The following is a 26,951-nucleotide window of genomic DNA, read 5'->3' as shown; positions in this document are numbered from 1 at the left end:
TTACAGTGCAGGATCCTTTAATAGTCTGTCACTGTCGTGTCAATTTCCGGAAAGTGTGAAATTCAATCAGCTTATTACTTTTCACCATCTTTGCCTTAATCAGTGCTTCTTCACTACCTGTGTTAACCACCATCCTACCGCCTATCATATCACTATGGTTACCATGAATAAAAAAGATGAAAAGAATTTGTGATGTATATTTTTGTCTACATAGTATGATAAATCTGATGTTCTTCTGAAGAATCACACTGTTATTCCTATTATTTATGTTAGAGAGTAATTTGATAATGTACCTCGTGTCTCATACAAAACATGTTTATATCTGCCTGAGACAGAACACATTAGTGTATTTCATATAAAATAAATGAAAATTGGTGATAGAAGTGAAGTGTGCGAACATCATACTGCCTTACATTCTGCACCATCTAACATGCTAGATAGTTTTTAGAGGGTTTTTTTATAACTTTTTTTAAGAGTATTCTTTCTTCTGTTTTGGGATCAAGAAACTGCAGATGAGGAAATATATAATTTTATTTTTGGGGAAAATTATCTGTATACATTGTTATGCGAGCAGTGCTAATTAAGTTTGTCTCACATTTTTTTACCTATTGTATCCTCTTGTCTTGAATTTTTTGTGTGGCGAAAAACTAACTTTACATTTCATGGAATAAGTAAAAGTGTGCTTCTGAGATATATATGTGAGGTGGATGTAAAAATCTTCTAGCGCCCCCAAGCAGCTTGGGTTGTATACTCCCCAAGGAGTTGAGAAATGATAACTAGAATGCAAACGGATCCACTGGTCGAGGAACTGGTCATGAGAGGCAATTTAAATGGATCAGCTGGTCAGACTTGATGACTTACTAACTTATTTACAAACAAGTTGTGACCCGGCTGATTGAGTGTCATCCGACCCTGTAGTTACGTATTGTTGCTCACACTATCTACCACCATCTTTGTCTCCATGACTACATGTCTCAGGACAAAAGACTATGTGTAATATAAAGAATAACCTGCCACACCTATGAATTACGGGGGGGGCACGGGTGGCCCAGTCGTCTAAGGCGCTGCGATTCGCTGTGCAGAGTTGCATCCCTTGGGCACGCCAGAAACCTATGATTGTGGGTTCGAATCCCGGTTCGCCCCGATTATGTTTCTAGGTTTGTCAGCACCATACCCGTGCTCATGGGTTTCATCGAAGTGGTAAACGTCTGAGACCTGCATCACTTCGGGCTTTCCACCCACATTAAGCTGACATGCCGTGATATAACTGGAATACTGTTAAAAGCGGCGTTAAACCCAACTCACTCACTCACTCACTATGAATTACGGATTATCTAACCTTCGGGAAATAATGTTGAAAGTCCAAGACCAAGCCTTGGGACATACAAGATTAAGATCTCTGGACAGATAATCCGTAAATGCTCATAGCTCCAAGATTATTCTGTAACTTTACTCTCTTTGTCTTGTATCCCTCTATTTTCCTATGTTGGAAGAAAGACTATTAATACTGTTACTTTGCAAGCTGAATAGATATCATGCCGGCCCAATGATTAATCAATACAGATTAAATTGCATCTGTAGTTTTGTTTACTAATGTATTAATTATGCCTTCGCTGCTAATATCAATGTCAAAATTTCTCAATTATAAGCATCCAGAAATAGTCCTGTCTGACAAACCCTCTTCAATTATGGATTGCATAAGCTATTTTCATCAGCAGCAGAAGTAACCTTTTTCTAAATCTACATCTTTATTTTGGTAATTAAGAGCAATAGAAAGTTTTGGGTGTTACAAACCCTAGCTTCTGTTGTTAGGCAGAATATTGATTCTATATCTCATGGATAATGATGGATTTATTTAAATAAAATAAAATAAGATTTTTCAGTTTGTTTAAATCACCAAATACAACTATATGCTATATTTTGAGACTTAAAGTACTTACTGTTTTTGATGTAATAAGCGCCCCGCACAAATAAGCGCCCATGGCGATATTTGCTAATATATTGGCTAGTGAACAATCCCAATTAGCACCCCTTCCGATTTATCAATGTACACAAAACATATTTATTCTTGTATAATACATATGTTATATGCACCCTTAATTATGGGAAATTAAATTCTGGAAAAATATATCTGTCGTATATAAACATTTCAGGCTGTCAGCATACACCACGAAATGTACGATCTTTCAACTCTGTTGTTTTTCACCAAAATAATATTCTAATAAGAGCCCCCCATTTCTAATTTTGAGAGCGGCATGGGCACTTATTATGTCGAATATGGTAATTGTCTTCATCTGAAATTGGCATATGGCTTTTCACTCAAAGGAGGGGGCAGTCGGGTAGCCTCGTGGTTAAAGCGTTCGCTCGTCACGCCGATGACCCGGGTTTGATTCCCGACATGGGTACAATGTGTGAAGCCCATTTCTGGTGTCCCCCGCCGTGATATTGCTGGAATATTGCTAAAAGCGGCGTAAAACCATACTCACTCACTCATTCACTCAAAGATAATATGTCGGCATGATGACGACTAATCAGTATGGCTATGGTCTGAGACGGAAGCCTGTTCGAAAAACAGATGATGTGAATATTGAGCAATTTCTATCCAATTACCTTGGTTCCTATTTTACCTAAATGGGAAGGTGATCATATTTCCATAGGGACCTACCAGAACTCACTGATGCTGTGACATGGTAAAAGCTTGTCCATTGTAGCTTCATTTGGTCATGTGAACTCCGCAAATGTCAGGATATTGACAGTGATCTGTTCATCTTGTGGTTAATTGAGACACAATACTCCTTGATTTATCAAATGATTTCTACTAAGTAAGCATCAGAGATCGGTCACTTCCTAGTTTGTGTTGAAACTGACAAGTGAGATAGTGAGCAATTGTTTCATGCCATCAGCAATATTCTAGTAATATCTCAGCAATAGTAATATCTTAATCGCATCTTGGTCATGCAAACGGGTGGTTGAAATCATGATCAAAGATCCATAAACATAGGTCACAATGACATACAATCACATTTACACATTTACACATTTAAAACAAGCTATTTGTGTCTGCAATCTGAGCAGGTATATTGACAACTGCAGTGACCAAGCTCAATGTACACATCCCAGTGAGTATCAGTGAGGCAAATTGACAACTGCAGTGACCAATTGCGATTACAATGTCCATGATACAATGACAAACATACATGAGACTTTTCGTTATCATATCACAACAAAATAACTTCTGTTTAATGTGAGTTTGATTTTACACTGGAAATAAAACCAATGAAGATAGTTTTAGACATTAAATCCCAGCATCAAAGAATGACGCAAAATACTATTTATCATCTTGTGGCCAAACAAAAAGAATTTCATTCTCCCACTGCTGAAGATGTGAAATAACTTATTACTGAAGTCTCCATCAGGGTCTGAAACAGAATCAAATTATATGCTTTGTGATTAACTTGGCTTTTTTCCTGTTATTACAGTTCCAATAAAAGCATTGCTTCAGAAAGTTCTATAATTTAAAAAAATCATCCATTTCAAGTGTTTGCCCTTTGAAACAAGCATTCTTTGAACATGCTTGCTTGGCTCTGCAGACAAGCAAAAACTCGTCTCCCTGGAGTCAGGCAAGCATTTCTGAAGGCACACTCAGACAAAAAAATTGCTTCCTATCTATGTCCTAGGGCCATCTCCACATTCCTAAAGCATTAAGATCTCTTGTAGATGGTATGAAAAAGGTGGCTGAGAATTAGTAGACAAATATGTACCCAAGTAGTCTACGAGTAAGGAAAACTCTGAAGAGATTTCATGCACAAAGAAACATTTTGGATGTCTTCTAGAGAAATTTCATTTGGCTCACTTGAAAATATCAACCAGAAGTTGTGCAAATTGAACTTAGGGCATAACAGAATGGTAGGGCAAACAATCATAGCTTTGATTGTGTGGGGAAGATTGGGAAGAGTGTGGCTGTCGTCTGAAATTTGGCAAAAATGAGGAAATTTCTGCTAGACTAGGAAGTACTTGATCATAAATTTGTCACAGAAATACCAAGAATAACCTCCTTCGTATGGAGTCGCTGTCTTCCTCATTTTCAGCATCTGCTGTAAGTATTGCTGTCTGCCAGACGATAAACGATTTCTTACACACATGCCACCAAGGTGAAACATTACTCACGGAAAGATCAGGAAATTTGGGGGCGGAAGAAAGGGAGCATTTGCTTTTGAAGTCTGCCTTATCTAGCTGGTTATTTGAGCATTTAAATCTCTGCATTTTTTGCTTTTTGTCAGATAGAAATAGACTTTTCGATTAGTTTTCATTCCTGAGCCACTAAACCGATTGATTTGGTCAGGAGGTTGGTATTTTTGTGTTCATGTAGAAGTATTCGTCTAAGTGCATTTCTAAAAGTTTTTCTGTTGACAATATTTGAAGGTTTAGGGACTATTGTTTCTGTAATTTTGACATTGTTCCTCCTGTTTTTTTCTTTTTTGTTCTATTCTTCAACTGGAAATTTGAAAATGTTGCACACCCCCTGAAGAATGTTGTTGGAGCTTTGGAATTTTCTTCACATACTTCTTACATCTGTTTATCATATGAACATAAATACTCACACAAGTGGGTGCTATGTCAAACAGTCAATTTCAAAAGTTGCAACCTTTCCAAAAAATTGGCAAGAAACCCATTGAAAACAGATGGAGCACTTCAGAAGCTTTTATTAATGTGTCCAAACCCCTTGTTAGCTGTCACACAGCAGGTCTTATCATGTCGAAGACGATCTTGTGACGTCAGTCTTGATAGGAAACTGCAAGAAACCATGGAGAAATCCTCAAGGCTAGTGCACACTTCATGTCCAGCACTGGTGCTTCTCAAGGACAGTTGATGCTGTGCTGATAAAACTGAAAAATGGTACACAAAGAGAAGTTTCTTCCCGTTCTGTCACAGTCAAGTCTTAGAGATATATTAAACTTTATGGCTTGTTTGAGTAACAAGATAAAAAAGATCTTCTTTTTAAAGTGTGCATGTGTTGATGTTGGTGATAGATGGATTACATCTGCCATGGTTTATCTGTACATCATGATTATATTTGTTTCATCAGTAACTGTACACTTTCAACAGGTTTTTTGTCAGGAACATTTTACCAAAGGAGATGTCCCAGTATATATGTGTTGGAATAAATGTGTTTATAATAGTTTCTCTGATATGAGTGGGATAACAAGCTGAGTAATAAGATCACCAAACTTAAAATTGAAATTGGAAGCGGGATCGGTAACACTAATGAAAATCTGGTTGATTGTTAATAGGAAAGCAGAATGTTTCTCATGAAATCAACCACAATTATATACAATGGGAACGGTAACACTAATGAATATCTGGTTGATTGTTGATAAGAAAGCAGAATGTTTCTCATGAAATCAACCACAATTATATACAATGGGAACGGTAACACTAATGAATATCTGGTTGATTGTTGATAGGAAAATAGTATGTTTCTAATGAAATCAACCACAATTATATACAATGAGAACGGTAACAATAAGGAATAGCTGGTTGTTTGTTGAGAAGAAAATAGTATGTTTCTAATGAAATCAACCACAATTATATACAATGGGAACAGTAACATTAAGAAATAGCTGGTTGACTGTTGAGAGGAAAATAGTATGTTTCTGATGAAATCAACCACAATTATATACAATGGAAACAGTAACATTAAGGAATAGCTGGTTGACTGTTGAGAGGAAAATAGTATGTTTCGACGAATGTCACCCACAATTCAGTATCTATGGTCATATAATTTAGAGCTAACATTGATGAAAACAATCCCTGTCCACTAAACCATAATAAATGACCATCCCTTCACCTGGATTCTTTAGTGCCATGCAACTGTGCACAACCACTTCACCTCCAACCTCGTTCTAGAAGTCCATTAGGATTAAGGTTATTGGGGTCAAGGGGATATTTTGAGAGATTTATACTCTTTAGATGAGCGAGAGGAAAAGCTGAAAAGGAAGTCCTTCGGAATCTGATTGTTTAGTTAAAAGGAATTACTTTTTTCCTTGAAGGAAGCAGAGCCAGGAGGCTATAAACAATGTCTTATCTCTCACATTCCATCACAACAGCTAACATTCAAACCAACTAGGGGAAAAGTACATGTTTTCTAACCAACACTACAACTTGGGAGTATACACGTTTTCCTTACCACCAGATACATTAGGGAGAATATATATAATTCCTAACCAGGAGGAAGAATGTATGTAACCTAACCACCTCCAACACATGGAAGATTATGCATGTTTCCTAACCACCTCCAACACATGGAAGATTATACATGTTTCCTAACCACCTCCAACACATGGAAGATTATACATGTTACCTAACCACCTCCAACACATGGAAGATTATACATGTGTCCTAACCACCTCCAACACATGTAATATTATACATGTTTCCTAACCACCTCCAACGCATGTAATATTATACATGTTTCCTAACCACCTCCAACATATGGAAGATTATACATGTTTCGTTAAACAACAAACAAACGAGCAAAACAACACAAGGACATGTACATGTTTCCTAAACCACCTCCAATAGGAGGAAGAATGCACATGATTCTCAACCACCTGCCCAGGCTTAAACCTAGGCCAGTGGTTCCACTTGTCAGACAAGCCATTAATATGGCCGCCCTGTAATAGTATGGTCTGTGGCAGTGTGGGAGACCAATGGGAGCTAGGTGCTACCATCAAATCAGCACAAGCTAGTGGTTAACAGAGCAGCCACTGTGATTACCATGTCAGATATAATGGGTAGATTTAAGGTGGCCTACACTTTGTGTGGTGATGTTGCTTTCTGTTTGTCTGAAATATTGAATGATGAACGGTGAATGAGGACATATAACCATGTCTTACCCAAAGAGTTAATCAGTAGCACAATATATCAATGTTTAGATATCGAAGTGGAATGTACAGAGCAAGGTGGTTAACTACAGTTTACAAACAACTGAACAACATGTAAAAGAAATGTCAAGCACCAGTTCTAAATCAATCACAATGTGAATGAAAGTATAATGACAAAGAATGTTTCAAAGAAATTGCCATAGGAATGGTTGGTTAAGTTTCATTGTACCTTTTGTTAAATGATTAAAAGTGTGCCAGCATGAAATCTTGGAAAAATCTTCAATATTAATACAAACATTAATATATAGAATAGCTTTGCAAATAATGTTTGGCAAAAAAATGTACTGAAATATTTTGGGATGTATATGCATGTGCATACTATTAAGGCCAGGTTCACACAGTGCCGATTATGGCTCCTGTTTGAGATCAGACAGCGCTACGACACGAAAAGTGAAAAAGTCGGATTACTATCCACAGTGATCTGGAATGTCCTATCGTTGTCTGACTGCAGTCGTATATGTTCGTAAAGAGATCGGGAAAGGTCCAGAAAGGTCGTCCAAGCACTTCCGACAGTATGATGCATCCCGTAACATTCGGGAAACTCAGCCGATTTTGTTTAGTCGAATTACAATCGTGACGATGTTGTGATAGATTCTGCTGTATCAGATCAAAATCGTAACAATGTCCTGTGTTGTCTGGATGGTGTCCTGTGGATGGGGACGCTGTTGTGATGAAGGGGCATGAATTGTTCATTGCCATTTCTTGTCGATTGAGTCCAGATTGCATCCAGATCTTGCAAAATGTCTTTGTTGTTTCACTGTCCAGTCACTGTCTGATTTCTCTCAGATCGCATTCTGGAGAATCGGGACCCTGTCTGGACAGTTTTGGTCGTTTTTTATCATGTGAAAGATACAAATCGGATCAGATTCAGATTGAGAATGGGAGAATCGAATCGGGACAAATTCGTCTGGAAACGGCTGATTTGGGACAAATTCGTCTGGAAACGGCTGATTTGGGACGCTTCCTGAACAATATCTGATTGTTTGTGAATTTCCCGCCACGAATCACAGGATCTTGATCAGACTTTTGACAAATTTTAATCGGGAATGTTCCTATAAAGGATGGCAGTAAAAATCCTAACTGTGTGACTGAGCCCTAAGGCACTAAACATAGTATCAATATTGCCTTACAACATGAAAAAGGACCCAGTCCTTTTAAAAGCTCTCTATGGCCTGAGATGCTGTGACAGAAAACATAAAAAGTGCTTTAAACCAAGATGCTTTGGTCATTGGCGTTATTGACCTGATTTTTTTTGTGGCTTGATTTAAGGAGGTTTCAGGTGGAGTAATGTAATCCTTCTGGACACAGAGGACCATGAAGACAGAGAAATGGTTTGACCTCACCTCGCATGAACATTCACTGGCCATTCACTGACCATTCACTGACCATGTATATGCCTGACTTGGCCAGAACACAATTCTCATTAGCACCTTGAGATTTATCATGCTTGAACATTAATATGACCACCATGATGGCCCCACAGACAACCAGGAATGAGCACTGCAAAAGCTCCCAGATGGTTATGTGTCATGTATTATTAATTTGATGGCCATTGGGTATTGGAAAGAATGTCAAAACTGGCCAAGTGTGAAACTGACCACTCATGTCTGCAGGGTTTGACATAGCCGTCAGCTCCTATAAATTGCAGGGTTACAATAAACAGGTCTACATTGGCTTTGGTGCTTATTGGTGATTTGTAGAAATTGATTTATTCTGGTGTATCATACAGTTCATTGGGTGTTCATGTGATGTATGTTGCATTTTGAGTTGTTTTGTACCAGGTACCTTTTAAAATTTCACATGCATCGTTTGAAAATATTCATTTTGAAAAATTTAGTAATGTCTAAAGATGCATGTGCAACATTCCATCAAAGACCTATTGAATTGATTTTGGTTTTGGGTGTGAATTTTACTAATAACAAATCAAGCTGGAAAAGGTTTATTTTCATCTTGCAAGGAACATACACTCTCTGTTGGAACTTGACAATCATTGACACGCATGTTACTTTCAAAGCAATCTTACAAAATCCAATTTGGCTTCCATTTTCATCTCTGCATTCATGATTAACTTTGCCGATGTCTTGAGACATCTGTGCCTGGATTATAGTACAGAGAAGACTTGTGTATGGAGATTCAGCAGCTGAGCTCATTTCTTGCCTGCAGCAAAACATCTGTGCATGTCTCCTCTCTGTAAACAGGGACGTGTTGATTGCAATATTGAAGGCTTGAAATTGACAACTTGTGGTGTAAATATCTTTGAAATTAACACATTTCAACAGCAATTCCATCGAATCATTAACTTAATGAACTCTAGAAGCCAAGCTTTTGATTGATGATTCCTTTCTTCCTTTTCTGGGTTATTTTTTGTTGTAAGTTCATCTGACAGGTTTGAATGTGAGATGAATTGGAATAAATAGCACTTATGAAATGCAACCTGACAGGTACCCTGTCACATGATAGTTACAAGTAGAGGCACTTCAATTGAGGATACACCACATCCAGAGGAATTTAATAGCAGGAAGGTGTATAAGTTCTGTGTTATCTTTTGGACCGGAAAATGTTGACAAAAATACTTGAAAATGAATTAGATCTGTCAAACTGCCTTCCTTTGGCTGCCTCAACAATGTGTTCGCACCAAGATAGCCATGACACAGACTGAAAACTGGAATGGCATTCTTTACCTTGGAAGAGGTCTGAGAATTTTTGTGAATTTCCAGCCAATGAAAACTCATTCGTCTCCACTCCCTTCTGTGCCAGGAATGTATCACAGACCATAGATCAAAGATAGCTATAGTCACAAACCTGTATCTATTTCTTCCATTGCATTTGTCCTCAGGCATTTGGTTAAGAGTCCCTTGCTAGATATATCATGATGGCCCATTTGGTGGGCAACTGCGGTCTACTGAACTCGCTAGCGTATAAGTAGCATGTCTACTGTTCGTGCATGCAATTTTCTGTCATTAATTGTAACTTTGGTAAATTTACTTTTGGTAGGCCTCTAATTTTATCTCAGGATGGAATCTATAGCAGGTAGCCTTTGTTAATTCAATCTGCTACCTGCTAGGAGGTTTGTTCATCAGATAACCTTGTGTGTTATGTCTGGGTAATAGTTAATTACGTAGGGCCTCTTATTAGCTGAGGATGTAAGTCTTTGGCATAGCATGCAACTCAGTTCCTTTGATAATTGTTTCAAGGGTTTTTAATCATTATGGAATGATTACAAGGTAAGGAAATTAATCATGATTTCAAATTTAACTTTTGCTACCATTTGCTAACCTTTTTAGTTATGTAAATCTGAACAAAGTTTTTTTTTTAATTTCAAACACTTATGGACATAGGTCTAGCTTTCACAATGATGCAGGAATTGATCACATTCACTGCTGGATTGTATTCTGCTAAAGGTGTTAATGTGCACATTTATATACAGCCTAATGAGGTAAAGATTTCAACTTTCTGGCATGCTTTATGTGAACTCCAGTTTGGGTTTAATTTCCCCCACAGATAAAAACTTGTGTAGCGTGTAGGAAATGTCTGGGCAAGATATATCGGTTCATCATGGTTTACGAAATGGCACTCGTTTTCATTCATGTATTCGGGAAGACCGCGGACAAGATTTACACAAATCTTCCCTCGTATGCCCACTTTTGTTCCGCCCCATATTGATGGTCATCTCTTGCTCTCATTCACAATTGAGGTTTCTCCAAATTGTGGAACCGAATTTGTGAATGGAAAGAAAATGAGTGCATCATCCAGTCAGCGCTCTTCATTCACTGAAATCGCGTTGTCTGGTTTTTCTCGTTCTTGCTGAAATTGGTGTCAGGGGTCGCTTCTTGGACAATTCACGTCAAGTTGTCTTTCATTTGCGGTATAAATTGTGTGTAGCAGGGCTGAGGTGACTCTCACACAGTTGTCACGAAGGGTCGGTGATTGGATCAAGCTTGTAATGACCTGGTTTCAAGGTCACCCTTGACATACAACCAATAAATTTAGTTGTTTGAAGATCCCGGCTTAATTACTATCTCATTATGGTTCCGGTGAAATTAGTTTGTACACCAATAGGGCTGAAGTGGGTTTCCTTTGTGGTTGCATAATGAATTTCTTACAAAAGATTGTCATACTGTTACCTGAACATTTGACTTGAAAGAATCTTTGAAGAATGATCTTATGTAAATAAATAAATAATCTTTTTTTGCTGTTGTCATTTTATTATGCATGAAATCTATCAATTACATAGGGTTATATATAATGTCAAATAAGTAAACTAGTGATGTGTACACTCAATAACATTTTTGTCTGATAGCTGAAAACAACTATCTCCATATTTTCCATGTTGCAGACATTTTCTGCATCCTAAACTTTGCCATTTGAATTAGAATTAATCATACAATAGATGTGCTTCTCTGAAGATACTATATGCCCAATGACAGGTTTTCATCACTGCTTTTGGCAGATTGCTCTTTCTTGATGGCAATGTTTTAATTATAGCCAGAGCTGCCTCCTCTGTGAAATCAACATAAAACTTTTTTCACTTTTTCACCTTCAGCTATAAGGGAGTCTGGCCCAGCTAAATGTCAAAGTAAAATCTTCATTAATCTACGAACAAGGATAAGCGTCTCATGTGGGAACCATCAAGAAGCTAACACAGCCTTTGATATGTTCACTGGTAGCCATATCTCTATAATCCTTCCCTTTGTACTCTCTTTACAAATGTATTCTGTTTTCCTGAAAACTACTCTTACTGATTTTGTAACCAAATAGACCTGACAAGAATCTGAATGCAGGGCTGTAAAGACCATTATTCTGCAAATTGTTCTTATATAAATTTATTTAGTCTAAACTGTTTTGATGGTAGAATTATTTTTTTTCAAATGAAACAAAACTCAGTCCAGATTATGTTCACATATGGTTGAAAGTTAACGTAAACTTCAGAGGTTTCCTTTGGACTATGAAGTAATAATTAAAAGGTTGACTTTTCTAAGTTGGAATGTAACATTGGAAGTAGCTGACGATAGTGTGTTGCTGCAGTTGTGCTGCTCTCCTCAACAGTTTCTATCTGGATGTGAATTTATAACAGAGTCCATTTTGACAATAACATTGTACAGTCATTATGAATTGTTTGTTTTTGTTATTATATCTGTCGATGGAGGTATCAATAACTATATCGTCTGCTGATAGTTTATGCTTAACATGTTTCAGTGAATCATTTTTTAAGAATTGGTTACCGGTACTTCAAAATAAATTTATTTATATGTATTTTTCCTATTATTGGTACAGTTATGTCAAATCAGTGATTAAGATAATATGTTCTGATATATAAGTATTATTTTTAAAAATACAAGTTTAAAGTGACCAAAAATTGTGAGTAAACATTTAAGAAAAATATTCATCCAGTCTGTGTGTGCTGAAATGTTTGTTTATGAAAAAATAGCACATTTCTTTGCAAGCTTACTCTTCAAAACAACACAAGATCACAGTCCTTTTCCTAATGCTAGACCCCAACAAACATTTGCACACAATGGTAGATGACATCTTGTCAATTTCATCTCGGACATTTCTGCAGTGATTTAATGTATTGTGCCACAATAGAGAAGAATTGGATGAACCATTTTCCAACAGTGGGTATCTGACCTTCTATTCTATTGCTTTTGTACCCTAAGGACTTTCTCGATGGTGATCATCTACAGCTATTAATTGTATCGTTTGGCTTTGCAAAACACTTATCAGTATCACAGGGTTTCTCCCTTGCGTTGTCAGCAACAGTTTACTGTACTGTAATCATCCAGTCATATGTGCTGCCATTTTAACATTCTTTATCTTATTCTTCATTTATTATGTGTCCAGGAATGGTGTTTTCGGCAAGTCTTGGAAATGAACATGCCCAATTCAGTTGATGAAGGACAACGAGATGAAATTGATTGGTATGGATTAATGAAATAGCTGCCTTTAATAATGAATCCTGATTAATTAACTGTGAAATAAATGTGCGCCCATAAAATTGACATGGAAATAGCTTTGTGTTCATTTACATTGGATGAAAGCTCATTGATGGAGGTTATCTGCTTTTCAAACAAGTGTCATTATAAGACATACATGACTTTGTCTGAAACGCATTATGAGTATGTGCTAATTCGTGTCACATTTTCCTAATTATGAATTGAGAACATTATGGCTTCATTAGAAAAGGATTGAACACTGCATACATCAATAAAATGATAAAAACGACAATCCATGACAGTTCTCAGGCTGGCAGCTGTATTTACCCACTGAATACTACTTTCTTGAGAACACAGTTAATCATATCAGTTAATTCTCTATTTCTATATGTGACATCAAAATAGCTTGGCCATTCCTTCAGTTCTGATAACATGGAAGAAAGATAACCTTCACAGCAACAATGCTAATTTTTCCCTGCTTACTTTCCGTGTACATTTCATTTGATGAATTTAATATAGTATTCATGAAATATTCAGGATATATTGATTTTTCATGTGGTTTCATTAAAATGACTTTCCAGTACATGCGTCGGATACCATTAAAAAAATGTTGTTTTGAATTGGCTATCAATGATTGTTATATGTTATGTAATGATATAATGATGATGATTATAATCAAATCAGGACACATTTTCCATTCTGAACACATGCTTAAAAAAATATGTGTTTAGTTTAGTTCGCAGTATCATAGATACTGTCTCAAGTTTGGAAGCAGTTTCAGTTTTCATGTACAAAGGCTCATTAATAGCAATGATTGTTCCAATATAAGGCTACCTGCTGTTGAGGACCGGTTGTATGGAAGACACTTTCCCTGTCCACAAAGCATACACAATGCATTGATTTTCCCAATACTAGCTTCCATCATGTGGCCACCGAAGCCACTATGATTTAACATTAGCGAGACTTTAAAGATTGTCCGAGAAGTCTATATATAGATGGTATGACGTAAAAAGTCATGCGTTGCTTCTGATTTTCTCTTCTTTCATGTTTGGTGCTCTTGAAGTTGACAATTTGCTTGGGTTTAGCGCACCTGAGTTTGGGCGTATGGAGTTTTCTTCTGTATCTGAACATGCTAAACATGTTAATGAACAGTTGCCTTGTGATATGTACACATGAAAGTTGAAGAAAAATATACTATTTAACTATACTATATAATATCTGATTTCAGAATTTTTATATGTTACATGAAGAATGACCAGCATATGCTTTTAATCATTGCATTCCAACATTAAAGGGCTTCTGTTGGAAATATGTAATTCGTGAAGATTTGTTGTCGAATATTTAAAGACATTGTTTAATATGTAAACAATACAAACAAACATGTTTTTACATGCCGTAGATATCTGTAGTGGAAGATAACACTTTTCAGAGTTGCCTCCCTTGAATGTTCTAAAGTTGTCAGTTTGTCTTGTTTATTCAACAAGTTTGAACAAATTTCAATAGGTCAACTGATGGATTGTATATAGGGAAATATCTATTCACTGATTTTGAGAATTGTCTCTTTGACTGACTGTATTTCATGTAAATTCGGGTTAATATTTTGAAAATTTGCCTTGTATGCATGTAAAGCATCAATTCCCTTGAAGTCTGTTTGAGATCTTCATCTTGGAATCAAACCACCAGGAACAGAGTGAAAGCATTAAAACATCATTACCCCATTCAAGCAATACTATGAAACTGTACACATGACCAACTGCTACTAACGACTGCAATCGACATTCTGGTAGTTGTAAATATCAAGAGTTGCGTTGGGAACCAGCTTGAGCCAACTCCTAACCATTTGGCAGCCATCTTGAAGAAACCTGAAGCTAGTAAAGACTGCAAAATGGTGTGTTACCATGTTGAGATAGACTACTGAACCTTCTGATAGATATACATAAGTAGATCAGGGTGCTTACAAACAACAGAGATCTCCAGTAGCAGATTGTACTCCTCCACCTGGGACAGGACTACTGGTAACAGCATGGAGCTTGTATAGAAGATGTACATTGGATATCAAATTCTGTACAATTCTCATTCTTACTTAGTGACATAATGTGAGCTATTTGAAAAGCTTACATTTAGATTTCAAATTCATTACAATTCTCATTCTTTCTGAGCAACATTGTGAGCAGTTATAAAAGTTTGTTTAGATTTTATATCGTGTACAATTGTCATTCTTCCTGACTAACTTCAATTTAAGCCACATGGTATTTGTAATGTGTTAATGTTCCCCAACGTGGGATATTTTGTGTCGAATCTATTTCAGTTATAATTCATGATATTGAAGCCATATGAACTATTGTTCCTAAAATATCCAGCATATAAAGTTTTGAAAGGTAGTAGGTTTGAAAATATTAGATACCTGAAGTCAAAAAGACAGACAGACAGTTCGACATATTTATTCAAATGTTGAAGCCTAAATACATGGATAAGATGTGACAACACAGCCTGAGTGTTTCAGACAGTTGAACATCAAATAGCTTTTTTTGTGACATTGCAAACTTATTGAACTATCAGTTATAAAATTGCTAGTATTGACTTTTCAAAATCCCTCACATGAAACTCCTTTGTAAATGATTTTCTTCAGCTAGACAATACGAGTCCTGGAAAACACTTTCCTGGGTTTATTCATCACTTCTGGATCTTAAGAAATTCATTTTGAAGTACTTGAAAAAAACATATGGATATTTAAATCAAGACTAAGTAGCTGCGGTAACATGTTAAAAGTTTGTGCAAGGTTCTTTGACAATGGAAGTTCAAAAACCTTGTTTTTGATGAAGGGATGAATAGGGAATTTTAATTACCTTCATCTATGAGTTTTAGTCTATTACCGGTACTAAATTTGAAAGGTTGAGCTAGGTTGATGAGATTAGCACCAGAAAGTTACCCCTACTTTGTATGGTTTGCTGTCCAGTGATAAGAATCGGTAAGCTAATCATGAGACCTTCTACAACCATGGTCAATATTGACACGGTAAAGAAAATGGACATTGTTGATAGTTGCAAACCACTGACCAAACCATGGCTTTTATCCCGATGTTTCTTCGATCAGTTGGGGTCAGCCATTTTGTACCACATTTCATTGATCCAGCAGTCTGATGATTAGAAGAGACCTTTTCCCCGTTGTGGTCACTGGAGACATCAGGTGCTTGTTGGCAATAGCCTTCCCACTGTCCATCAGGTGCCTAACACCACTGGACATTGTCCTCCATGGTCATCTGTAAGTGCGCAACTAGCATCACTTGTTATTGCCTTCTTGGAGGATGTTGGCGGCAATGGTGGTTCTTTTGGTCCTGAAAGATGCAGTTGCAAAGGAGGTTTTCAGGGCATTGTCTGACCAGTGATGGTTCAGCGCTTTAGAGAATTAAAAGGAAAGGATTCAACTTTAATGTATTTATTACATAATTTAATTCGTGTGTTTCAACTATTCTATGTCAGAATATCATTCTTGATCATTTTGCAGGGGCTTGTATCTACCGGTACATATTCTGTTTTTTTGATGTTCTTGTGCTGTAATAGCTTAGGGTTCTGAAATCATTTTAACGACATGACTGAGAAAGTTTCTAATTGATTAAATATGGATAAATATGATGGTATAAATGTGAAACATCCAATTAGATTTGACAAAGGAGCGAATCTGTTACATTTGACTTTACTGTTTTCAACTGTTTTTGTGTGGTTCTTCTTCATGATAACAATTAATTTTCTGCTTGTGTATATAATAAAATCGGCCTTTACCTATTTCTAAATTTTCAACAAACAGAAACAATTCGCTTGAATGAAATTTTTGTGATAAAACTGCAATTCTGTCAACATGTTTGCAATTTGTTTGGCCAATTGAATGCTGAGCAATCCAAATGAGGTGAAACAAATTGTAACTAAAATCAAAAATTGACAATGGATCATTTCCTATTACACAATATGCATTGAGACAAAAGGCTACAATGTGACCTGTATTCTAATAATGTGGTAGCCCAATGTAAGTGTACCTCATGGGCAATACAAATACAACATTTGCAAATTTATACACTACGTAGATAAATAACATGACAGAGGACCAAGGAGGTATTGATCCTGCCTTGCCCTGTGTGGATTCATGGCATCAATAGCGAAATTGACATGATGTGTCGTGTATTTCACAGCACTGATACATGCACACAGTTGGGGTTTTGGGGCTGCAAATTTTCCCATATCTGTACTGATCTAATGGCATCCTTCCGACTTGGCATAAATGCATTTTCATTTCCATGTTAAGTCAATAAAACAATCCATGCTATATTGATTCTTCTTATTGCTTCAAGTCAGCTGACACAGTTTCAAAGCATTAAATGATATCAATGTTGGACACATTACAGCATAAGATATTACAAGCTTTGCTGAAAAGGTGATTTGAAAAAGAAATACACATTCACAATCTTTTTGACTACAAATTGAGCTGTAGTTCATAAAAATAATCTGTGAAATAATTTTGACTCTGGAATCATATAAAAAGAGTTAATATATATTTTAACCTGAAAATGTAAAAATTATTGATTAATGCAACTACATGTATTTTGTGATATTTTTATGAAATAATGGAATTTTCGCAGAAAGCTGTTACAGTTCAAGAAGGTCTCTGCTGAGCCATTTCCAATTTCCAGACATTGTATTAGGGCCCTGTGTGAAACTGAATAGTCTCTGCTTGTTGTTTAAAGTCACACTCAACAATATTCCAGATATATGACGTAGGTCTGGAAATAATCTCGTGATTGACATCGTTGATGTACACGATTGTGATATGATGACATACATCAACTGACCACCTAATCCCATTAGTTGCCTCTCACAACAAGCATGGATTGCTAAAGACCAATTCTAACCCAGATCTTTGGTGGGTGGGGTATTGTGGGAGGAAACATCTCTGTGTAATAATTATGGGTAATGATTAACTGCTAGATTGATAAATATATACTATGCAAAAGATGTAAGGGATCATGAATATTTCTGGGGATATTTATTTGTAGTAATTTATTATCCCTATCCATTAAGTATATATCATTAGATATTAGTTGGCAGACAAACATGGGTTTTGACTGACTTGAATTCAACATGCTTGGCCTGCCAACTGGCCCGAGTGTAGTCCCCTTAAAGAGCTGTATAATTGTCAAATACCTGTCTCTTCAACTGATGGATGTAAAATATTGTTAGGATAATTATGTTTGTGAACAGCAACTGAGGTAGAAAAGACCACCCAATCCTATTGCAATATTAATAATATGACATATACCCTCTAAACACCTATTAAAGGATTCTGTATAGTGAATTAGAACTCTATAAAAATATATTTTTTCCTAACCACAGGTTTAAGCAAGAGTTTTTTCAACATATTTAGATTGACATCAAAAAAGGAATTTGTATGTATGAAGGTATATAATAAGCTAGGATACATTGGTGTTCCTCATTAGTGGTGTGGGTATTTTGTCAACAATACCTTTCTAGATAAGAGATGTCATCTAAGCAGGTAGTTTATAGTGATTCTCAGGAAGTTCAAGCATAGAGCATGGCTGAATTTGGATGCTGATGGCATCTGTATATGCTAAGAGCTTGAGACCGACCATTTTTTTAAAAGGCTTACAAAAATCAATCTATGTAGAGAGATGTAAACTTGACAAGCCTGAAAACCATCAATAAGCAATTATGTCAGAAATTTGAAAGTGTTGAGAAAAATCATTACTAAATCTTAAGCTGACACTAATTATTACGAAACCCATCAAAATCAACTTGGCGCAACACTACTCATTTTGAAGGTGACAAAAATCAATGGCAGAAAAAGAGACCCCTGCTGGCAGTGATATTAAGTAGAAATGAGTGTCAAAATTTAGTTGCACTCTGGATGTGGGAGTGGATGAGGCAAGATATTCAATCAGGAAAAACCTAGCTGATTGTTCTTCAGGGTTGTTCCATTTACTCGTCAATTTCCTCATCGATTTCTCACATACTGACCATTTTGTCACAACGAAGTGATTGAAATGTCTGTTCACAAATTGTTGGAGGGTCTGTGAAAGATATATCCCCGTTTGAAATTGAAAATTATTATTTGTCAAAATTTGACATGCATATGGATTTTTCAATGATATTGTTTCTGCAAATTGTATATGAATCCCAAAAAGATACCTTTGTTTGATGTGTGAAAAAAGACTTTTGACAGTTTTAAAAGTTTTGCTATAACATAAAGTTAGAAAGAGATTTCATTGTTTTCAGCTGAAAAAAATCCCATTGCTCTAAGCATGATTGACACACGTTGCTGCAACTGGCAGTGATAAGAAATGTAATGAACATGATCTTCACTGTAAACATAGTATCATTTTCCACACACAGATACAGTTCATGTAGATTTCATATGAAATCAACATTACATATATCAAAGTCAGAAGGTTGGACTCAAGTAAATACACCTAGCTGATTGACAGTCCATTTCCTAATAAAAAAATGGTGTAATTTACTTTGTATTCTGAAAAATGACACCATGGTAAATTGACAGAAATATATTTTATCAGCTAAGTGATTTGACAAGGCTTTTAGTGAAATTGGCAATTTTACAACCCATGATTGGCCAAAAGCCCTTGAGTGGGCAATGGTCAGAAGAGATTGAAGGTTGATGATGCTGGGATCAGAACAATCTGAAACATATGATGACCATGTTGGAAGATAAATATGTTGGTTAATACATTATTTCAAATCCCGAGATATTTGAGACACTTTGTAGTTAACATAAGAACCATTTGGGTAAAGTGATGGCAGTTATTACAATGGCACTGTTCAGATGTGGATCACTGTCATTATTTGAAAATAAGACTGTCTTTGCTCTTAGGAACAAAATGACTGATTATATTTTCAACCATTACCTTGACAACTGATATTGTGCATCGAAAAGCCTTTTTGATAATTTTCAGATACAATTTCATTTAAAGTCAGAAATTGTATCCTAAAATATCTTTTGCACCCAGTAAGACTCACTTGCCAATTGGTGAGCATTGCTAAGTTTTTGGCAGCAAATACAAATTGTTTGATTAATAATTAAAGGCGAAAGATTACAAAGGATGCTTTTTGAGATGTTTTTATTTAATTATTTATTGAAGCTAAATGTTTTAGGTTAAAGACACCTTATCTTGGCGAAAGACATTTTATATTTTTGTTAAATCACAGCGCTACAGGAATAGGACGGAAACATGACAGCATTTTGAGGTGGTTTTGTTCATTCTGTTATTTTGATCATAGGCCCTAACTGCAGAGAACATAATTAAATTGACTGACCTTTGTTCAACTTCTCAATAACACTCGAAATACGAAAGTTATGCTTAAGACAGAAATTTCCCAAGTGATGCAACATTCGCCTTGTAATAAAAAAAAGTTCTTGTAAAAATTAAAAATAGTCACCTGTGATCGATCAATTGTAAGAATTCATGTCCATAAAATGATTAATCAGATTCCATGTCAATGATGAAAAATGTTTGAAGGCCTAATCAAATGAATTTATATGCCTTGTATCCTGGACTGTTGACAAATTGGAACAAAAGCATTCGCAGAGTGTTATCATGTTTTCAAAACCAATGCACATATTTGCCAAGTGTGGAACGAAGCAGGCTGCCAGAATTTGCCTTTTGGGAGCAGAGAGGCGTAATGAAGATGATCAAAGACGAAATATGTAGGATATTGGACAGGCTACTGCTCCGTCATGAGGAATAGGATGTAACTGGCAAAACAGATAATGGAAACTGAAGGCAATAGTAAAACCTTCTCAGATCTGGTCGTAAATCGCTGAACAAACACCGGGACTAAGATGGCTCTTGAATAAGGTTATGCCTGTGTTGAATAACTGTTAACGTAATGTCATACTTTGAGACTTAAACATGCTAGGAAGCCTTGCTTATCTTCGTCTTGAGACTTCAGGACTGTCATGAAAACGAGGTAATGCATGTAGGCATATGGGAGAAAGTAGTTTATGTGAATATCTGATTTTGTTATGGCTACAAAATGAGTCTTCACAAGACAACATCAGTCGTTGAAATGCTGTTCCAAGTGAAATATTGCCCAGGGAAGACAGTGTGATAACGTGATATCAAAGTGCATGTGGTACATCACTGTGAGAGGTCAGTGTGTACACACTTGTCTGTGGATGAATTGCTGTATTACATTTGACATGTATCTCCAGGGGAGAAAATATATGTTCATTCTCTAAGGAATTTTTTGCTGTTTTAGTGCGTATGTTTACCCTCAAGGAATATCATTCTGGTGTTCTGTTACTTTTCCCAAGAACGGTCATTTGCGTCTCCATAGAATGATCTTTTACTTCTTCATGGAATGGTCTTTTACTTCTCCTTGGAATGGTCTTTTACGTCTTTGTGCAATGGTCTTCTGCTTCTTCATGGAATGGTCTTTTACTTATCCTTGGAATGTTTTTTTACTTCTTCATGGAATAGTCTTTTGCTTTTCCATGGAATGATCTTTTACTTCTTCACGGAATGGTCTTTTACTTCTTCATGGAATGGTCTTTTACTTCTTATTGGAATAGTCTTTTACCTCTCCATAGAATGGTCTTTTGCTACTCCATGGAATGGTCTTTTTCCTTCATGGCATTGTCTGTAGTTCTCCCTCAAATGGTCTGTTGATTCTTCATGGAATGGTCTATCACTTTTCTGTCGAATGGTCTATGACTTCTTCATGAGATTATTATTTTTTTGTCAAGATTTATGATGATTTAAGACTTACGACAGTCTTAGTGCTAAGATCGCTTTGTGGAACGGGGCCCAGATAATGAAATGGTTGTAATAAGTGGACCAAAGCCTAGAAAGTCTGATTGCAAGATAAATGCTCCTTCTAGTCAACTTCCAGACAGTTGTAAGCAGAATGTCTGAATGCTTTTAGCTACTCTAAAAAAACTCATATATCTTTTGCACTGTTATAAAGGTAAGACGCATAAAAAATGGCCACCACGGCGATGACAGGCAGGTGTATACATCGTCTAATCTTGCCTTGTCGACAGTGTTAAACAAACTCAGCTAAACACCCCTGACCATTTTGGAAAGCACTGGAATGTTTACATCCAGGTTTGTGGGCCAAGAAACCTACTTCTCAACATGAGTATGGCATCTGGCAGGACTGAACCGATTTTTGTGAGGGGCAACCTTTACAATTGGCAGATTGGGTTAGCAGTATGGAATCTGGACAGCCTGCTTGATGTTGGGTCAAGTTGCTCTACACTGTAGTGGCTTTTGATGGTCCCAGTCAGACTTGGTCTACCTGGCCAACAGTTGGCTTTAGTCACACACCACGGTCAGTTTGGAATGTGGTCAGGGAGGCAAGGCCCTTCTCGTGATGAGGTTGTGTTTTTCTGAGGGGAGAGTTAGTGGGGTGGATGTATGGGAGGCATGCTTTGAAAACAGTGGGATGTTCTTGTGGGGTTGTTTTGAAGCAGGGAGATGTGAATCGTGGCTGAATTATTGTAGACAGATGAAGGGGTTAGGAAGTAGTGACTGGTGTCGAGGAGTTGTAATTGAAGGTGGCGGTATGGATGTTGTAACTCAGAGTTTTAGATGGCCTACGGTCACCAGTCATAGACCGATATAATTTCAATTTGACAGATAGTTGGTTGAAGTAGTCAGACTTTTGACCAATAGAAATTCTAAGCAAGGCATCACTTTTTCCATAATTTCAATTTAATAAAACAATACACAGCCATAAAAAATCATAATCGAAATGCTGAGCAGTTCATGTCTTTGCATCATACTTTCTGTACCATAGGGAAAGGAGCTATAGTGACTTAGTCAACTGCTTTAAAATTTTCTTATGACGTTCATTGGCCAGATCATACATTCATCCAATCATGAATGATTTTGTATGGATTTGCTGTTATGGTTCGTCCATCATTTCGTTTATTTGACTTTTTGACTTTTGCCAGTGACTTACTACTTTTCTTGGGTCTAAGTCATTGACCTATGTACAGCTTTTTATGTCAAAATCACTAACTGTTGGGGTGGATGGGGATTGTAACTTAAAAGGGTGCTGCTAGAGTTTTAAATGAAGCGGGTGAGAAGGAATTGTAACTCAAGTTGGTTCGGTAGAAGTTGGAAAGGGAGGGGTAGGGATGGGGGTTGTAACTGAAAGGGATGGGGAGGATGTTGTCACTGAGGGGTTGGGGAGGATGTTGTCACTGAGAGGGTGGGTTGGGAGCTGTAACTGAAAGGATGTGATAGTTGTTAGTGAACAGGAATACAGTACTGTTGTCCCCATCACCAAGTCTACTGCAACACGTGTCAGGGTCATTCACTGATTGACTTCCAAGTGAGTGGTCTCTATCAAGGGTTCATTACTCGCATCAGCAGCAACACTAATTACCAGTGGGCAAAGATTAGATTGAAGTTGGTAATTATAGATTGTTTTCGCTTAGGGTGACTTCGTTACTGACATTCATTCCATAATGACAATAATGTTCGGACTTTTACAAGGTGAAATATTCTCAACTAATAGTTCCATCCAATTTCCAAACAGGTGAAGTTGATTATATGTGTAGCTTGTATGAACAACAGCAGGAAATAGGTCAGACCAACATTGGAATAAACTGTCTGATCTTCACACCTAACCAGAACTATTTAAGGCAGTCAAAGAATCTTCTGACAAAGTTCTTTGACAAATCCTCTATCTTGTTTTTCTTGTTGAATATTTCAAGCAGCAGACACTGATAGAGTATTCAAAACATCACATAACAATTGCATATCCTCAAACAGCAAACAGGGCACAGATAGTCCTGTCATCTAAGACAGTGCAATCCAGTGGACAGAGATGTGTCAGCAAGGTCAGCAAGAAACCAGTGGTTTGAATCCTGGTTTCGTCCTGACTAAGTATCTAGGTTTGTCGGCACCATACCCATGCTTGTGGGTTTCACCAAACTGGTAAACGTCTAGGACCTGCATGATCTCTGGCTTTCCTCCCACATCAAACTGACCTGCCGGGATATAACTGAAGTACTGAACTCATTCACTCACTCAAATTGTAGATCCGGGGTAGAATAGGTCTTCAGCAACCCATGCTTCCCGTAAAAGGCGACTATGCTTGTCGTAAGCGGCGAATAACGGGATCAGTTGTTCAGGCTAGCTGACTTGGTTGATGCATGTCATCATGTCATGATGTCAATAACTGGATTGTCTGGTCCAGACTTGATTATTCACTGACCGCCGACATACAGATGGAATATTGCTGAGAACAACAAACAAACAAACAAACAACAAAACTAATGCCATGAAAGAGTTGCAAAACATTAGAAAATCAATTTTGGTATCTGTATTTCAGTGTGAGTATTACACTGTGTAATTAAAAACAAATGTATTGCATGAGAAAATTAATACAAGATAGGATTTATTGAAATGGCTATTATATATGGAATTATTTAGAAAGTTGTGCATACTTTATTCCCAGGTGTATTTAACGTATTTAGCCATGAAGCCCCTCTCCATATCATCACTGGAGGGTCTTCATTGTGAACGCACCAGAGCTCCACTCAAGCCGTGCATTACTCACAAGTTTCTTAATGTGTTTCTGATATGGACAACCTGTATCTCATGTACATTGAGGTGTAACAGATTGAATTTCTTTCCCAAAACCTTCAGTCGTAATTCCTGATTTAGGTTAGCTTTTGCCACAAACAGCTGCCAAAATATAACTAAAATGTGCCAAATGTCCTTTGAAAGAGAGATTATCATCAGAATGTTCTCACCTTACTTACTTTGCTGAGTTAGTTGGTGTGAAATTGTTAAGCGTTAATTTCAATGTTGTATATTTCGCATTTGGATACCTGGTCACATGGTTTTACTTTGAAAGAAAGCCAAATATTTAAAGAAGTATGTGTTATTTTTGGCATCATGTTGAAAAATTGAACTCACCTGCTCACACTTTAAGAACAAAAGCTTTCTCGGAGATTCAACCCAGTAGAATATTCAGTTATGAAATACATCTTAACTGTTGGCATGAGGCCCGAAACTTTCCCATGAACTATATATGCATCATATCCATAGTGTTGGTCAGCCAGAAGAGGCTGTGGTCTGCTGTCAGTTTGTTCATTTCGTTGAAAAGAAATGAAAACTATGAAACTATTACCAATGTATTTTGTCTCATTTCTTTTTATGTTTTCATAATATCAAGCTGATATTTGAATTAAACTGTCTCCATATTGTTATTTCATTAAATTTATGAGAATGTATTAATATATTTCCAGCAAGTCACTTGCATTTACCTTATTATAAGTTTGATATATACGTTTTACCATAATTCATTATTTTCATATATTTGGAATATTTTCATGATGTGTATAAAATTCATAAGTTAACAGTTGAATGTTTATTACAATCAACCATTTTTTATGTTTGTATCATTGTATCATATTTATTGTTGACTGCAAGTCATACCTTGATGGCATGGGTTGCTCATAATATCAGTCACTGGTTTGTCTGGTCTTGACTGAATTAATCACAGACTGCCTTCATATAGCTGGAATACTGCTAAGTGTGGTGTTAAACAAACAAACAAACAAAATCAAGTTAGCCTTATTTCAACAGTTCAGCATTATTTCATAACATTACCATATTGTCATTTCTTTATCAAATCTATATACATGTACCGTATTCGACTTAATAAGCGCCGACGGCAATATTTGCTAATATATTGGCTAGTGAACAATCTCAATTAGCACTCCTCCCGATTGATCAATGTACACAAGACTTATTTATTCGCGTATAATACGCACTCGTGTGTAATATACACCCTTAATTATGGGCAGTTAAATTCTGGAAAAATATATCTGTCGTATATAAACAATTCAGGCTGTCAGCATAAACCACGGAATTTATCTTTCATCTCTGTTTTTTTCACCAAAATAATATTCTAACAAGAGCCCCCTATTTTTTATTTTGAGAGCGCCCTGGGCGCTTATTACGTCGAATACGGTATTTGTAATCAAATGAACATTATTGTCCTTAACTCTGATCACATGGTTTGAGCGATGCAGCATGATGGTGATTCTCCTCAACTGTCTGACCCTTGGAATGTACAAGCCCTGCGATGACCAAGTGTGCTCCACCACCAGGTGTCGTGTTCTGGAGGGATTTGACCATTTCATATTCGCATTTTTTGCCGTGGAAATGGTAATCAAAATGATTGCAATGGGTATTTGCGGAAAGGATACCTACCTTGCTGATTCCTGGAACAAGTTGGACTGCTTTATCGTTCTGGCTGGGTAAGGTTTGGTTTTCTATTTTCATTTTTTAGAAACTCATTTCCAAATCTATTTTTCAGGGTTTTTGAAGAGAGTTCATGTCATTAATCATTTTAAGTTAGGCAATAGGATCTATCTTGTATTTCCCTCTGTCTGCTTGTATGTATTGACGCAAATCATCTGATTTTTAGAGGAGCATGAATGAAAACGATAATCATAAAAAATAATTATTTGACGGTATGTGCTCCATAATATTAAAAATCAAGTGAGAATGCAACTGATATGTTGTGAAGATGTGAAGAACTTAATGTTTCATGACAAATTTTATTTGAAATTCTTTTTCTTTAGATAAAAAGTATGACTTTGTGTAATTACTGAAGACCTGGCATGTACATAGTTATACTTGACCAAAGATGATAATTGCATGGAGAGAAGGCATTAAGAGCTTCACATCTTTGAAAACTCATGTCAAACTCATTTAGTTATCCTTAGAAAGACAAATTTAAGTATTATTAAAATTGTAAAGAAATTCGAAATGTTTAATTACATTTAGAACATATACTATTAAAAAAAGTTAATGATCACCTGATTCTTTCATATCACTATGGAAAATTTTTTCCACCATGACGGATTAGGTATAGTATTATGAAAAAAATCGAGGGATCCTTAACTTCTTTTGAGTAGCATAATTGATTATCAATGAATCATATCAGTATGGTGGGATGTGAAATGAAAAAAAAAAGCTATTTTCATTGTCCTACTAGTTTTCAAGATTACAAAATGGTTTTGA

General features: G+C 36.5%; 1 protein-coding gene across 1 annotated transcript in view; it reads left to right on the top strand.

Moving 5' to 3' along the window:
* The window catches only part of LOC124137973 (voltage-dependent T-type calcium channel subunit alpha-1I-like), a 175,233-nt gene that overhangs the window by 61,228 nt on the left and 87,054 nt on the right, over positions 1 to 26,951 (top strand). The window contains exon 3 of the mRNA XM_048400970.1: positions 25,937 to 26,182. Within this exon, the coding sequence (XP_048256927.1) occupies positions 25,937 to 26,182 (246 nt within the window). The remainder of the gene's footprint in view (positions 1 to 25,936; positions 26,183 to 26,951) is intronic.

This window comes from Haliotis rufescens, unplaced genomic scaffold (assembly GCF_023055435.1).
Source record: "Haliotis rufescens isolate VD_foot unplaced genomic scaffold, xgHalRufe1.0.p SCAF_20, whole genome shotgun sequence".
NCBI classification, from domain to species: Eukaryota; Metazoa; Mollusca; class Gastropoda; order Lepetellida; family Haliotidae; genus Haliotis; species Haliotis rufescens.
The sequence above is the reverse complement of the archived record's forward strand: the minus strand, read 5'-3'. Positions and strand labels throughout refer to the sequence as shown.